The sequence below is a fragment of the Apiospora marii genome (assembly GCF_038362585.1).
Source record: "Apiospora marii strain CBS 49790 chromosome Unknown utg000004l_segment0_segment0, whole genome shotgun sequence".
Classification (NCBI taxonomy): Eukaryota; Fungi; Ascomycota; class Sordariomycetes; order Amphisphaeriales; family Apiosporaceae; genus Apiospora; species Apiospora marii.
In genome coordinates this window covers 1135587-1150781 of record NW_027117375.1, presented here as the reverse complement: position 1 = coordinate 1150781, position 15195 = coordinate 1135587, and the positions used below count along the sequence as shown (strand labels likewise).

Genomic DNA, 15195 nt, shown 5'->3' with positions numbered 1-15195 from the left:
TTTATCTACACGTGTGTAGTTTTAGATCTAGTAAAAGCCTTCCGATGCTCAAAGCTACGTATTGCTGACAAACAATGCATTGCCTGAGTGTTTGCATATGACCACGGGACGTGAGACACTGTTTCACTACAACTCGAGTCTTATATTGTACGATGTATGGACAAATCCCAGTACAAGTACTTCAGCGTCGCAAGCAAACTCTTCTGTCATCATGTAAGGCACTGGGTTTGTAATATTCCTCCTTACTTTCTGTGAAAGCTATACTGTCCCGGTCGGGCTGCTATAGCAATGCAAGGTGCCCTATTATACCATAATCTATTTTTAGAAACACTCTCATTCGGCAAATTGTCCAAGCTTTAAGGTTACGAGACATTCCCAACTCTTTGCCAAAGCAGTCTCGACGCTCACACGTCCATCAAACCCAAATCTCCCGAGGACGAGGCCGCACAGGCATCGAGTCTAGCTAAACGGCCGGACAGCCATCACCCCAGAAACGACGTGAGGAGTAAATAATGGCAAGACTCGGACATCAAAACCACTTGGGCGAGGTCGAAGATGGGCTTTCTACCATGACCGACCATCTGTGAAATCAATATAATGTCTTTTATCACCTTCCGCGACACCGAGTGCGCCCGTCCGGCGGCCAACCAGCCAACATATCTTGCACTAGGTAGTACCGCCCATTTCCAGTTCCACCGCTCACGCGTCGGTTTGCTTGGGGGCCACAGTCACTGACATCGTCCAGGTACATGCCTCGATATACCGGCGGGGGCGGGCTCCATCTTGGTGGGCACGTTGCCTGGATGCCCTAACAGTGGACAGCCAACCCTGTTCCTATCATCAACTGCAGGCTGCGACTTTCCGACCGAGTCCTCGGGTAGCGGCAGCGGAAGCGGCAGCGGAGGTGGAAGTGGAAGTGGAGACGGGAGCGGTGGTGGGGGTGGTGGCAGTTACAGCGGCAGTGGTGGCACATCTGGGGGACGCAACAGCTCGAGTAGTACCGGTGGTGGTACCGGCGAGGGTGGAGGCGGAGAGGGCAGCGGGAGCAGCAGCGAAAGCAGCCATGGTGGTGGCGAGCACACCAGTTCACCTTGGCAACCAATTCCTACTTTTACCCAGGGGTCTCGTGCTGTTATTGCGCGAGCTGCTACCGCTGCGGAGGGCTTCACCGGGGTGAACGCTACCGGTACTTGCACGAAGTTCGATGGGCAGAACATCGGTAGCGTGCAGTTTGCTTGTCCCGAGTTTGCACGCCAGCCGGGCCCGACTGCGACTTCGACAAGTGGTGGTGCAGGCTTGCGTAGACAAAGTCGTAGTTGGTCGTATGGGGCGATGTGGTGTACGCTGATTGTGAGCTGGATTGTGCATGGGATACTCGGAGGAGTGTGACACTTCACCCTGGCACATGGTTACTCGATGACTTTCTTTATTTTTATCTTATTCTTTTGTACTTACCTAATGAGGCGAATGCCACTGGGGGGACGGTGGGATGACTTGTTGGCTGATCTTTATATAACAGAACCGATACCCAATATATGCTTAATTGCCTTTTTGACGAACATAGTCATCTTCATGTACGATTGTAGGGCGGAACCGGACTATCTGACTTGTTGTCGCACACTTGTCTGGCGTCTTTTTGTTCACCTCATGTTGTTATAGTCGATATCTGAAATCCCCCCTAGTATTACTGGAGTTTTTATCAGATATCACAGAACGTGAACTATGCTAATTACAAACGTGGCACTTCCTTCCACCCTACTCGTAAATCCCACAAAGATCTCATCTCTCACCCTACTCGGAAACAAGGCTGGAATACTTGCGAAGAAACATCTGCAAAGCCTCGACAAAGCCGTTAAGCTCCGTCGTACTTAGTTCCAAGGACAGAGCAATGAATCCACGACGAGCAATGTAGAAACCCTGGCTTAGCATATATAGGTGAAATACATCAAGCAGGAGAGTGTTCCGATCCTCCAAGTCTCGAACGTTGTTTATCTGATCGACGGGTTTGGCGATGAAATGAATGGTCATAATAGAGCCGCATCCTGTGACCCTCAGAGTAGTGCCTTGGCTGATGGTATTGAGCCTACTTCGAAGTTCTTCACCACGAACATGTAGAGCTCGTGCAACGTCATGAGAGAAGACCTTCTCCAACCCTGCTGAACCGGCAGCCATAGTGAGGACGTTGTTGTTGAAGGTGCCGGCGTGGGGGACGGAGGTCTTTTTTCTCTCAGTGCCGGTCGTTCGAGGGTCGTATATCGACATGATGTCGGCTTTCCCGCCGAATGCGCCAAAAGACATGCCCCCGCCGATGTATTTTCCCAGAGTAGTGAGATCAGGTGCAATGCCAAGCTCTGACTGGATACCGCCTCCCGAGTAGAGTCGGGAAGTCATGACTTCGTCGAAAACGAGGACGGCCCCAATCTCGGTAGCCTTCTTCCGCAGATGGGCCAGAAAGTCGGGTGCTCCAGGGATGCAACCCCCCGACCCAATCATGGGCTCGACAATAATAGCAGCTATGTCATTTTCGTTTGCTGCTATCAACCCGTCAACAGAATCCTTGTCATTGTACTGTGCCATCAGGTAGTCGTGAGGCACGTTGACAGGGTGTGGACCGGACTTGAACAAGAAGCCTCCGCCATGATATCCCCCTTCGAAAACCATAATCTTCGACCTGCTCGTGTAGATCTTAGCGGCAGCCAAAGCCATCAGGGTCGCCTCGGTGCCAGAGTTGGTAAATCGTACCAGCTCTATGCTCGAGAAGCGATCCCTGATGAACTGGGCGAGCCGTGCCTCGTCTGCATGGTGGCTCCCAAAACTGAGGCCGCGCTTCAGAGCTGCCTGGATCGCCTCCAAGATCACCGGGTGGGAGTGCCCGTACAGTCCTGCTGTGTACTCGCCCAACAGGTCGACATATTTGTGCCCGTCGACATCCCACAGGTGGCAACCCTCCGCTCTCTCTGTATAGAGTGGGAATGGCTCGTAGAAGAGGACCGTCCGAGTGTTGCCGCCAGGGAGGCTTTTGGTTGCGGTCTCGTACGACGCTTTGCTCTTGGGGTTGTTCGTGGTATGCTCGCACGCCAACGTATCGTATGCTTCCTGGGCCAGCTGCATCTTATGTGTAGCCATTGTGAAGTCTGGATTTATGTTATGGATCCTAGTTAATGCATCGACCAGTGCCTGGTGATGTTGAGTTGAATTGTGTCAGATGCGAAGGCACTTGGCGACCAGTTGGGGTCATCGGACCATCTCCGGTCTCGTTCCTAGCGAGGTGGGTGGAGATAGTATGCCAACTACGCATATGTCCGATTCGCTACCCGATCTCCAACCGCATATGACCCCGAATGGGCGTCAATTGCTTGGTATACAAGCCGACCCCGATATCGCTCTCAACCCGGACGATCCTGACTTTCAATGCACCCCAAAGCTCAGTTACTCTGCGCCTGCCTCAAAAACCCACTGGCACCAAATTTTCGGCTTCATTTTGTATTACGGGCCAAACTATATAAAGTACGCAGGTGTGTTAAGATCCCGGAAATGGAATTATAGGTTTTCCGCTTACATAAGCCGCTGGACCACGACATCCATTATCGAGTGAATGACTGCAAGGTAATTTCTACGTGAATCTGTAATTATGGTAGTTGGTTATCTCACTCCACTACTTCTCTTACCTACTTAGATATCTGAGCTTTTTCGTCTCAGTGCCTTAGTCTAGGCCCTGCTTCGAATGCCGGTGCCGTGACCCAAAATACCGATAATATTGATTCGAGCCCCCTAGAATACATGTAATTTGTACACTTCATATAGACGTATCCCAGCCTTACTGGGTCTGTTGTAGAAGATGCTACCATGCGTTTTTAACAGCTAGGGCACGTGTATAGCTCGATCGTCTGGAACCAAGGTGGCGGAAACGACGGCTTCACTTGGAAAATGTGAGCAATGCAAACGCGTGTTGACCAGTTTCTAACCCTCGCCCTTTCCTCCCCAAACATTAACGCCAACAAGCCATGTCAACAGTCTTTCAACCCTTCTGACTGCCCATCAGCACCCAATAATATCAATTGGAGGCCTGGGCCACCTTCCGTATGACTCGACACATTACATACATCATATGCACCTGATCCGCATAACATCAGCAGCTTATCCCTCTGCTCCAAGGAATATTATATGTCCCGTTTGGGACTTTCAGGCCGTACCTAACTTTAACTAGGTAGGCACCGATGCACATCAACGCACGAGTTTAAAGTACTTGCCTGCCTCATCTGCAGCGGCTCAGGGATCTGGCTCGTTTCTTGAAAACCCCAGAGGGAAGGAGCAAACATTAGGTACATGTACATTATGTATGCAATTGCCTCAGGTAGACATGGATTATAGCAGCTCAGCAACTGAATATTTGGAGTTTGGGCTTTCTCATTACCTAGGGTACTTATGTATCAACATATCTATGAAAGTTGGGGAGCAACGGCCATCAATGTGACAACTTAGGTTGACGAAAGACGAGGAGAAGTAGGTACCTACCTATGCAAACGGCCAAAAGCTCAGGCATCAATCAATACACCTGATACCTAAACAACCATACACTAAATCGATTAATCAACCTCCTGTAGGCTGCCATAATTTGGCCTTTACTGGCATTATTTAAGAACACACTGAACCACCCCCATTCAGTCTGTTCTTCGCACCCCAAATTCACCGTTTGACTGGCACCGTCTACCACCTCTCACACCTCACAACTTCCTTCGATCTTTCGAGACACACATCAAGCAAGACAACGAACCCGAGGTCAATCTACCCCATTCAAGATGTCTAGTGGTATCGGCATGACCCACAAGAAGCATGAGGCTGCGCTCCTCTTGATGCGAGTCCGGCCCATGGACTGGCTTCGCCAGGGCCCCATTGAAGTACGCGACGAACAGCTGATCAATGCTAATCCGGTCTCATTTGTTGCCCACGGCAGCAAGAGCTTCGTTCGAAAGCTGGTATGGATGGTCTAGTGTATGTCCTTCTTACTTTCTAGCTGACCACCACTTTCTACAGTACTACCGTAAGGCTGGAGATCTCGAGTTCTACGAGGTAAGCCGTCTACTCCTACCTTGCGTCTGCCACCGTGGCCACTCGATCGGCTTCTCTAACTGCAACTTAGTCGGACTGGACCGTTGAGAACAACCAGACCTGCATGGACATTGTCGCCCAAATGGGTGGCAATCTCGTTGGTTTCGAGTCTGGTGCCGCCAATGGTGCTGTCGGCGACTTGAACTACACTCTGGGTACGTACACTGACGTTTCTTGACTACTTCATATTTGCTGACGACGATAATTCATAGTAAATGTCAACATTACCGCTCCACCTAACTCAGCAATCGATTGGGGCTTCCTGTCAACCCGAGCAGAGAATGTGCGCATCTTCCGTGGCCCGCGAGATACCTGCCCTGATCACCCGTGGGATGCCATGATCCTGAGAGACTGCACCGCCAACACCGGCGGCCTGAGAGCCAAGGAGGAGATTTCGTCACGAAAGTGGGACATCCTTGCCATGAAGATGTGTGAGGACTACGATTGTAAGTCTTGTCATCATGTCGCTCGCAGACCCCGGCTAACATGTTCTGTCTAGCTCCCTGGCTGGTCGTAGCTGTCCGCGACTCTGGCGCAGCAAGCGATGCTTACAACCCAGGCTTGCCGGACTGCCGATGCGCGTGTGGCCATCACCCCTCTGAGCACCGCCCCGGCACTTCCTGCTAGGCATCGGGAACTCGTGGGGAGAAACCAACCTATCGTTACTTGCGATTTGCGCTGTTGTTTGACATTTGCTGAGCCACAAGAGGAATGATACGAACGAGAGATTAGGCACTCAGGTACTCATGGACATCAATCGGTAACATGTTCGCCACAAAGAAATCGTCTCTAGTCAATAAAGCATATATGATGCTCTCTTTTCGCTGTTGAATGAAATATTGCTGCAGCCTGGGTGATATGCCATAAGATGAATAATCAAAAAATCATTTGCTGTAAAGAAACCTAACGGTCCAGAAATCGGACATTCGAAACAAATGAATAACAATATACCTAATGTTGGCACTTGCTCGCAAGTTTCCAATCTGTTTAAACTCAACATCAATTGAAGATAGACACCTGCCCGACCACAATATTGACATTGAACTCGAGGGTCTGGATAAGGAATCCACTCGGGCGAAGCATGCCGCCAAGCTAAACGAGCGGTAACCGGAACCTCGACACACGTAGGGCGCAACAGGGCGCCAATTGTCAAATTAGAGACATACGAAGTAGTCAATTGACGCTCTGCACTGTAAAAGACCGCTTCCCGTTGAAAAGTTTAGATCTTCCATATGTTTAATCTAACCTAGCGACATCGATAGAGATCGAGCATGCTCATATGTCCATTCAAGCGACTCTACTAGAAACGCAAATCCGAGGCTCTTCCCTTCCTACACTAGTCTCGTCCCATTTATTCTGATCAACCACCATGACGGTATCATTAGACCCGGTCGCCGACGTGAGTTGTTCGAAAATGACCATCAGACAATCAAGTTCTGTCGAGAACCCGTCACACGACATCAAAGTTGAAAGTGCGTCAATCGAGGACGCCAACGCCATGGCAGATGTAGGCGCGCGATCATTCGACAGTATGGGTGGCCAATCTGTACCTGATGCTGACCTTGAAGCATTCATGGCTGCGAATTACTCGGCTTCCGCCATGATTGCAGAGCTCAAGGACCCGGTCAAGCTTACCCTCGTCGCCCGAACCGAGGACAACGATGCCGTCGTTGGTATTATCCAGCTCGTGCGTGGGCAGACCGTCGCCTGCTTGGGCGGGGGCAGCAGAGAGTTGCTGCTTGCAGAAGCTCTACGTCGACCCCTCCATGCACGGAAAGGGCGTCGGCACCCGGCTTATCTGTGCCCTCGAGGAAAGAGCCCGCGCCGAGGGCTTCAAGCAGATATGGCTGACGGTGTGGGAGGAGAACCCCAAGGCGCACAGGTTATATGAGCGCCTTGGCTACGGGAAAGCGGGCGAGACCGGGTTCTGGCTGGGCACACTTCGCCAGAATGATTGGGTGTACCTGAAAGCCCTTTGAGAGCTATAGCCAGCGTCGGCAAAGGCTGGCAAGTTCCATTATGGAACGCCGCTTTATTCTGGATTGTTTTCACGATTCTTGGTTGATATGTAAGACCGAGGCTGGTGCTATGTAATACATAGAGAGATAAGGCCATCAACGTGGGGCAATTGATGAGAGGGGAGGGAGAACTGGACTCTGGAGGAGGGGTTGAAAAGATCCCGATCTGCCCATCTTTCGATAGTGCAAACTAACAGCAGGGTCGGGACCAATGAACAGCGGCAGGAATCAGCCTCTTATGCTACAATGCTCCGAGAATTCTCTATGCCTTACGTACATCATAACTTCCTATCTTCCAATCACAACATTACCTAGGCATTGCTTCCCACACCCTCTGTTCCTATTGATGTACAAGTATGTGGGATGATGCTAGAACGATGACGCAGGGGTGGAGGGACAAGCACATGCATCATCTTGATGCCGATGCAGGCAAAATCAGCCCAGCAAGTACCTCCTCACTGCCCTACGACCCATGCCAAGAGGGCTAGCTTACGTTTGCGGCACCCACTAATGGAACCCAGCCCGCTCCGGCCGTCGGCGGATCCAGTTGTTGGATAACGATAGTCACCGTTGATCGCGGGCTTCGCTTAGACAAGGCATGTTGCCCGAATGATTGGAGCTGCCCACTGCCCACTGCCCTAGCCCACACAGCGTGGGACACCTCGAAATGTCTCGCCTGGGGGAAGGTTGCAAGTTTTCCCCAGATTGTGCCTGTCAAACATCACTAGGTTGGACAGGACGCCATACCTGCTGCCATCAGTCAGTAGGTTACATGTACATACATACATAGTTGGTGAGTGATACTTCAGGTCCCGACGTACACACCATATTCGTACCTGCCCAAATCCGAGTCATACCTGCCGACAAATGGATATAACATAGGAGAGCTCTGTTTCCTGACGTCAAAGTCGCAACACTAGGAACGTTTGACCTGCCTCCGGTTGCGATCTACCCCATATAAACTTGAAGAGGGTTCCTCCTGCCTGCCTTGAAAGTTGAGCCTCCGGCTGGCGGAAAGGTCGATTTCCCAAGTTGTACTAGCGGCAAGCGAAGAACCTCGAAGAATCTCCAGCACCCGACCACACGGTATGAGTGTTGTCCTCTTCTGTTGTCCCCCTTGTCTTTCTGAGTGTCTGTAGATGATTTATTCTGACGCGGAGAGGCAATTTTCAATCTAGCCATCCATTCGTTGCTGTTGTTTGTTCAGCATATCGGCTTCAGATTTGACACGACTTTGGGGGGTTTACCGGGACCTGAGCAAGCCACGTGGGATATCGTGGGATCCTGGTACGGCGAGCAAAACTCTTCCACGCAATAAGTGAGACTGAACCTTCCCCTCGGCAATTCGGTGCCCGTTCCGAATCCCTCTTTCCTCAATCTGCCTTTCGACGGAGCCATGCCTATCCTCGACATCACCAAAGACTTGTCGGCGCTGTTTCGCCAACAGGCAGCTGCTACCCCTGACGCCCTCGCACTGGAGGATGAGTCCAAAAAATGGACCTATGCCGAGCTGGAACATGAGACCAGTGTCCTAGCTGACCGTCTGCGCCATCTCGGAGTTGGGCGCGATGACCTTGTTGGCGTGCTCCTGGGCCGCAGTGCAGACTATATTATCGCCTGCCTCGCGGCTCTGCGTGCTGGCGGAGCCTTCCTTGTCTTGGAGCTTGCATACCCTCCTGGTCTCCTTGCTGACGTAATTGACGATGCCAGTCCTGCTGTCGTGGTTACTCATCGAGCCTATGCTGGCTCAATCAAGCCCGAGATTCCGCTCATTCTGCTGGACGAGGCCAAGGCCCATACCAATGGTACTTCTGGGCCCGAGAGTCAGTCCAAAGAGCTTTCGCCGCTGCCCTCCGATGACGACCTTGATCGTCTCGCTTTCGTGTGTTACACCTCCGGTACCACGGGCCGTCCCAAGGGTATCGCGAATCCTCACAGAGCCTCGGTCCAATCGTACGACCAGCGTTTCCATTTGAGCGATCTGCACCCAGGAGACCGCGTGGCCTGCAATGTGTTCTTTATTTGGGAGATCTTGCGTCCGCTCCTGAGAGGTGCTACGGTTGTTACTGTCCCTGACGAGACCAGCTACGACCCGGAGGCTCTTGTTGACTTGCTCGCTTCCCACAAGATCACCGAGACTCTTATGACACCGACTCTCTTAGCCACGGTTTTGTCCAGACACTCGAAACTTGGCGATCGTTTGCCGGATCTGCGCAGACTTTGGCTCAACGGCGAGGTTGTCACCGCCGACCTTGCCAAGAGAGCCCTCGCGGCCCTGCCGAACACCAGGTTGCTCAACTGTTACAGTGCAAGTGAGACTCATGAAATCGCCTGTGGCGATATCAAGGAAATGCTCACCGATGAGTCAACAATCTGCCCAGTGGGACCTCCCATGGATCCCCAGCATACCTACATCCTTGATGAGAACTTCAACAAGATTGAGGATGGCTCGAGTGGCGAGTTGTTCCTTGGCGGTAACCTACTGGCCCGCGAATATCTCAACCTCCCTGAGACGACGGCCAAGTCTTTCCTCGCTGATAGCTTTGATCAAACGCCAGGCGCACGTATGTACAGAACTGGTGATCTGGCAAGAATGCTTCCATCTGGTCTTATGGAGGTCACTGGTCGTGTTGGAGCCATGATCAAGGTCCGCGGCTACAGCGTGCAGCCAGGCGCCGTCGAAAGCATCATTATGAGACAGTTGGCTGTTCGCCACTGCGCAGTCATCTCGTACGGTGAAGGCCTACGCCGTCAGCTCGTCGCGTACTTTGTCCGAGACAAGGAGGAGCCGGGAGAGCGAGTCATCCCTGTGGTGGAAGAGTCTGGCTACAGTCCAGTAGCTCGAAAGACCCTTTCGGCATACCTGGCTCACTACATGATCCCGGCTCTGTGGGTTGAGCTTAGTGAGCTGCCTACCCACCAAGTTTCCGGCAAGGTCGACCTGAAGAGATTACCTGGTCCCACCGGCACCAAGTCGCCTAATGGAAACGGTCAACAGACAGAAAAGGACAGAGAGATCAAGATAGAGGCCATCACCAAGGCGTGGGCCACTTCCTTAAGTCTCCCGATGAATGTTATCACACAGGAGCATGACTTCTTTGACCTTGGAGGCCACTCTCTGGCCCTTGCCGATCTGGCCCGTCGTTTGACCGAAAACTTCGGCTTTCCAGTGCCCCTGGCACGTTTGGCTGGGAACCCAACTCTCGAAGGCCACCTGGAAGTCGTGCGCAACGCACGTGACGGCCACACAGCGAAGGTGCAGGCCGACCTTCCCGCCGTACTGCGCGCCGATTCCGCCCTTCCCGAGGACATCAAGCCCTCAAATACTTCCATGTGCTCGCTGAAGGATGCCAAGACGATCCTCCTCACAGGTGTTACTGGTTACCTCGGTGCCTTCCTGTTGACAGAGCTGATCAGGTCAACCTCGGCACGTATTCTTTGCCTCGTGCGATTCACCCAGCCGGCGCAATCCACCTCTCGGTCTGCCGGAATGGCACGCATCCGCAAGAATCTCTTAGACTTGGGCATCTGGGAGCCGTCAATCCTGGATCGGATTGACGTCGTCCCTGGCAACCTTGGCAGAAAGCGACTGGGTCTGTCGGAGGAGGACTTTGAGGGATTGACTTCACAGATCGATGTTATTGTCCATTCGGGCGCTACAGTCAATCTCGTCTACCCCTATGCTGCCATGCGTGGAGCCAACGTGGGTGGCACGAAGGAGATACTTCGCCTAGCGGGCCGAAGTGGTGCAACGGTGCACTATATCTCTACAAACGGAGTCCTGCCTCCTTCATCCGAAGGCTGGAGCGAGGACACAATCATCGATGCAGACTCGGTACCTGAAAAGCTGGTCGATGGCTATGGCCAGACAAAGTGGGTAGCCGAACAGCTTGTTCTGGAGGCTGGTCAGCGCGGGCTGCCTGTCAGAATCTACAGACCCGGTACCATCAGTGGTCACAGTGTCTTGGGATCCACCAACACCTATGACTTGCTCACTGCCCTGTTTGTTGAGTCAATCCATGTCGGGTACGCCCCTGAAATCCCTGGCTGGCTGGCGGAGATGACGCCTGTCGATTTCGTCACACAGGCAGTTGTTACACTGGCGAACCACGTAGATACGGAAGAACGAATCTTCCATATCGGAGACTCTAAGCCCGTGACAGCCACCAACCTTCTTAGTGACCTGACCAGCCTTGGATACCCCACGGATCTGCTAGGATGGGACGAATGGCTAGCACTCTGGAATGAAAAGAGAGGTGCTCCTGGCACGAGCGGCGACGACTCGTTTACAGCGGGCATTTTACGTCGGGGTATGCCAACCGTCGACTTCTTGGAGGCAGTCACGGTTCTGAATGATGCAAAGACCCAGAAGGTCCTGGACATTTATGGACTCCAACGACCCAAGATTGACTGCGCGCTTCTCGAGACCTATTGCCGGGACTGGTATGCTCGCGGTTGGTTGTCTCATGCACCCTGCCAAGGGGGGCCAATAGCCCAAGCGAAGCCCAAGGGCCCTCTTTCCGGCCGTGTCGCTGTTGTTACCGGAGCTAGTTCCGGTATCGGAGCCGCAGTTGCCACCGCTCTGGCTAGAGAAGGTGCACATGTTGCTATCGCTGCACGCCGCACCGAGGCACTCGAGACGTTGAAGGCTAAGCTTGCTGGTGTAGGTGGCAAAGTGCTCGTCCATAAGACCGATGTGACGGACAAGGCGCAGGTCGAGTCACTTCTGCGTACCGCTACCGAAGAGCTTGGTCCTGTCGATATCCTCGTCAGCTGCGCTGGCGTGATGTACTTCACGATGATGAAGAACATTCAGACCGAGGAATGGGACCGTACAGTTGATGTAAACTGCAAGGGTCTTCTCCACTGTCTGTCTTCCACTGTACCAGGTATGCTCGCAAGGGGCAAAGGTCACATTGTTGCAATCTCGTCCGACGCGGGCCGAAAGGTCTTCCCTGGTCTCGGCGTTTATTCTGCTAGCAAGTTCTTCGTCGAAGCCACGCTCCAGAGTCTTCGGCTGGAGACTGCTGGTAGCGGTCTACGAGTCACCAGCATGCAGCCCGGCAACGTTGCGACCGACCTCTTGGGCATGTCGACTGACGCAGAGGCTCTTAAGCAATTCGGTGAACCATCTGGCGCAAAGGTTCTGGAACCCGAGAATGTGGCCAGCGCGATTGTGTTTGCATTGAAGCAACCAGAGCATGTTTCTGTTAACGAGGTTCTGATTGAGCCGCGGGACGAGCCAATCTAAAGGAATAGACCTGTGGACGCATTTACGACGGTAACGCAGCACCCGGTGGAATTAGAAGAGCACCAAATCACATAACCCTTGTTCTATTCATTACTGATAAGCACTGAGATACACTAACACGGGTCGACGCTCGTCATGTCTTACATAGAGCTCATTTCTTGTGTCTTTCTGCTATCCTGGCTTGATGATCAACAAATCTGGCACTCATTACCATAGATATCGAAGTGGTCTGGTGGCATTTGAGACTACACTGTAGTGGCAAGATGCTTAGAGAGATCGTCTGTTCTCCTTTTTCCGCGTGTCGATTGGGCTTACCTTGATTGTTGCTTGCAATTCTACCCCGTGCAGCTATCACCCGAGTGTATGACAGCAGCCCCCAACCCAGGTCCCCGAACGTGGTAGATCTGTATTGATTCGTGGGAATGACAGTCGATGCGTGCCGTGAACCAATGATCGATCTTATAGATGCTGTTCTTCAAGAGACCGCTCTTCTGCCGTGATACTGATTCTGGCCACTATGGTCTAGACCCCAGAGGAGCAGGGGTGTTCGTTCGCTGACTGATAAGCGAGCCTCGAAGCTGCAGTAAGCATCTGCAACAATGTAACATGATCGGGACTCTACAGTTATTGTAGCCAATCCGGAAAGAATGCCCTCTAGAAGGGCGACATATTGCGAGCCGAGGGTTGGAGAGCATCGCTGATAGGCGCTTGCTTGTCGCCACACCGTCTTTCAATGACAGAGTTTGGCCATACAGGACCATGCAGTAATTAGAACCACATGCGACAGAATTGAATTTCCCTAGATACCATATAGGACAGTGGGATTCGGACAGCCTGAATCGAAATACAACCGTCACACTATGTTCCTCCAACCTAGCACTTCGTAATCTTGTGTAGATGTATGTTCACATGCACACTCGTCCGACCTTCAGAAGAAAGAAAAGAGGAAGAACGATGAGCTGCCGACTGCAGCAGTTACTCGTACCCCTGTTCTTGCTGGCCGCCAGCAACGGCGGGGCAGCCATGTTCTTCTACCCGACCCCCCAAGTCTCGCTGCTCGAGCACCTCCTGGTCGACCACTGGGGCGCCCACGCCTCCAACTTCTCGGCCGCCATCACGCCTTGCACCAACTACGTGACCGAGGTCGGCGAGCCGTCCCGGAGCTCGGGCCGCACCACGGCCGCCCAGTGGCTCCGCGTGGCGTTCCACGACTTCGTCACCGCCGACACCACCTCTGCAGGAGCCGGGCTCGTCACCGGCGGCATGGACGCATCCATCGGCTTCGAGACGGCGCGGGCGGAGAACAAGGGCAGCGCCTTCAATGATAGCTTCACGTTCTGGCGGCCGTTTGTGGATGAGTACATTTCCAGTGAGTTCAGTCCCATCGGAAGGAGACACCAAAAGGAGCTGTGTTCTGCTCTCTCCTTGAACTGACTGACTCACGTTCCCCAACGCCCTAGTGTCGGATCTCATCGCTTTGGGGACTGTCATGTCCGTTCACCTGTGCGGTGGCAAGGCTATCCCCTATCGACCTGGTCGCGTCGATGCTCTGCATGCAGATTCGACGACGGGCGTACCGGAGCCCGAAACAGGGGTCGAGGAAACGCTGGAGGAGTTCGGCAGAGCTGGGTTCAATAAAAAGGATGCCATAGGACTAACAGCTTGCGGCCACACTTTGGGCTCTGTGCACCACGGTGGGTTCCCCGAGGTATGCGTTGATACTTATCCCTTACTCAACGTCGTCTGGCTGGCTGACGAATGCTAACTCGTAATCTCGCAGGTGGTAGGCCCAGAAGCAGTCACGCCGAACAACACCAACGGCGGCTCCAACTTCGACAGCACGCGGGGCGTGTTCGACCCGCTCGTGGTCCACGAGTACATCGACTCGACCGGCGGCCGGGGCGGGCCCCTCGTCACGAGCTTCAACGAGACCTCGCGCTCCGACCTGAGGCTGTACGAGAGCGACGGGAACCGGACCATGCAGGACTTGTACGGCATGACCACCGAGGGGTTCCAGGACACCTGCGCCGAGCTCCTGGGCCGCATGATCGACACCGTGCCCTCGGGCGTGCAGCTGCAAGACGCCATTACGCCGATGCCCATCAAGCCAATCAATGTGACGTGGGACTTTGGCAATAAAGGGGCACTCGTGTTGTCTGGGAATATCAGGGTAAGTTGGCAACTGTTTCCCTGCTCTCGATTGGGAACTTGGCCCGACGCTTACTTGCTTTTCAGATCCTCTGGGGCGCGCCAACCATCACATTCTCAGCGGGGGAATTCACCACACTTCTCCATCCAGAGCCCGAGACAGGCTACACTGCATACGGCGACACGTACTTTTACCCGTTCACAGTCCCGAGTAGCGAGGTCGGCAACGCGACCTCTTTCACAGTATCTGGTGACAACCTGGCGGCGCAGACTTTCCCGATCAGCCGCCAGGACCAGCCCTTCTTGGTGCCTAGCATGTCGACCGCCACGAGAGGTTCAGTCTCATTTACCGTCGCCAGCTCCGCCGGAATCGATCTCTGGAACGAAGGGATGGCGGTGGTGGTAGCAGCACCCGTAGAACAGCCCCTGACACTGGCTCCCGAGATTGTAAAAGCGGCTGTGAACTTGAGTGCGACTGAAGACACAAAACCTGGTTACCGATTATGGAAGGGGTCATATGAAATGCCACAAGAGGTGACGGGATCTATAAGCCTTACACTCACACGAGGTGGCCAGACGCTCGATCATTTGCTCCTCGGTGCTGGGGTTGCAGGCTGGTAAGGTCACCCAATACACGAATAAATTTCTTCTGACATTAAGCGACTTATA

General features: G+C 53.1%; 6 protein-coding genes across 6 annotated transcripts; 5 read left to right on the top strand and 1 right to left on the bottom strand.

The window, feature by feature from the left end:
- Positions 1-597: 597 nt before the first annotated feature.
- On the top strand, positions 598-1389 carry PG985_006300 (uncharacterized protein; the record flags this gene model as incomplete). The annotated part of the gene is made up of 2 exons (XM_066826069.1): positions 598-670; positions 746-1389. 2 exons carry the CDS (start codon positions 598-600, stop codon positions 1387-1389), a joined length of 717 nt encoding a protein of 238 aa, XP_066685676.1.
- Positions 1390-1791: 402 nt separating this feature from the next.
- Positions 1792-3126, bottom strand: PG985_006299 (uncharacterized protein; the record flags this gene model as incomplete). Its single annotated transcript, XM_066826068.1, has 1 exon — positions 1792-3126. One exon carries the CDS (start codon positions 3124-3126, stop codon positions 1792-1794), a length of 1335 nt encoding a protein of 444 aa, XP_066685675.1.
- A 1673-nt stretch (positions 3127-4799) lies between these two features.
- On the top strand, positions 4800-5736 carry PG985_006298 (uncharacterized protein; the record flags this gene model as incomplete). Its single annotated transcript, XM_066826067.1, has 5 exons — positions 4800-4976; positions 5035-5070; positions 5141-5264; positions 5322-5555; positions 5609-5736. The coding sequence occupies 5 exons, from the start codon at positions 4800-4802 to the stop codon at positions 5734-5736; spliced, it is 699 nt and encodes a 232-aa protein (XP_066685674.1).
- Positions 5737-6523: 787 nt separating this feature from the next.
- On the top strand, positions 6524-7088 carry PG985_006297 (acyl-CoA N-acyltransferase; the record flags this gene model as incomplete). Its single annotated transcript, XM_066826066.1, has 2 exons — positions 6524-6796; positions 6855-7088. The coding sequence occupies 2 exons, from the start codon at positions 6524-6526 to the stop codon at positions 7086-7088; spliced, it is 507 nt and encodes a 168-aa protein (XP_066685673.1).
- A 1435-nt stretch (positions 7089-8523) lies between these two features.
- Positions 8524-12378, top strand: PG985_006296 (nonribosomal peptide synthetase 10; the record flags this gene model as incomplete). Its single annotated transcript, XM_066826065.1, has 1 exon — positions 8524-12378. The coding sequence occupies one exon, from the start codon at positions 8524-8526 to the stop codon at positions 12376-12378; it is 3855 nt and encodes a 1284-aa protein (XP_066685672.1).
- Positions 12379-13332: 954 nt separating this feature from the next.
- PG985_006295 (uncharacterized protein) lies at positions 13333-15147 on the top strand (the record flags this gene model as incomplete). Its single annotated transcript, XM_066826064.1, has 4 exons — positions 13333-13747; positions 13839-14086; positions 14159-14548; positions 14614-15147. The coding sequence occupies 4 exons, from the start codon at positions 13333-13335 to the stop codon at positions 15145-15147; spliced, it is 1587 nt and encodes a 528-aa protein (XP_066685671.1).
- Positions 15148-15195: the final 48 nt, after the last annotated feature.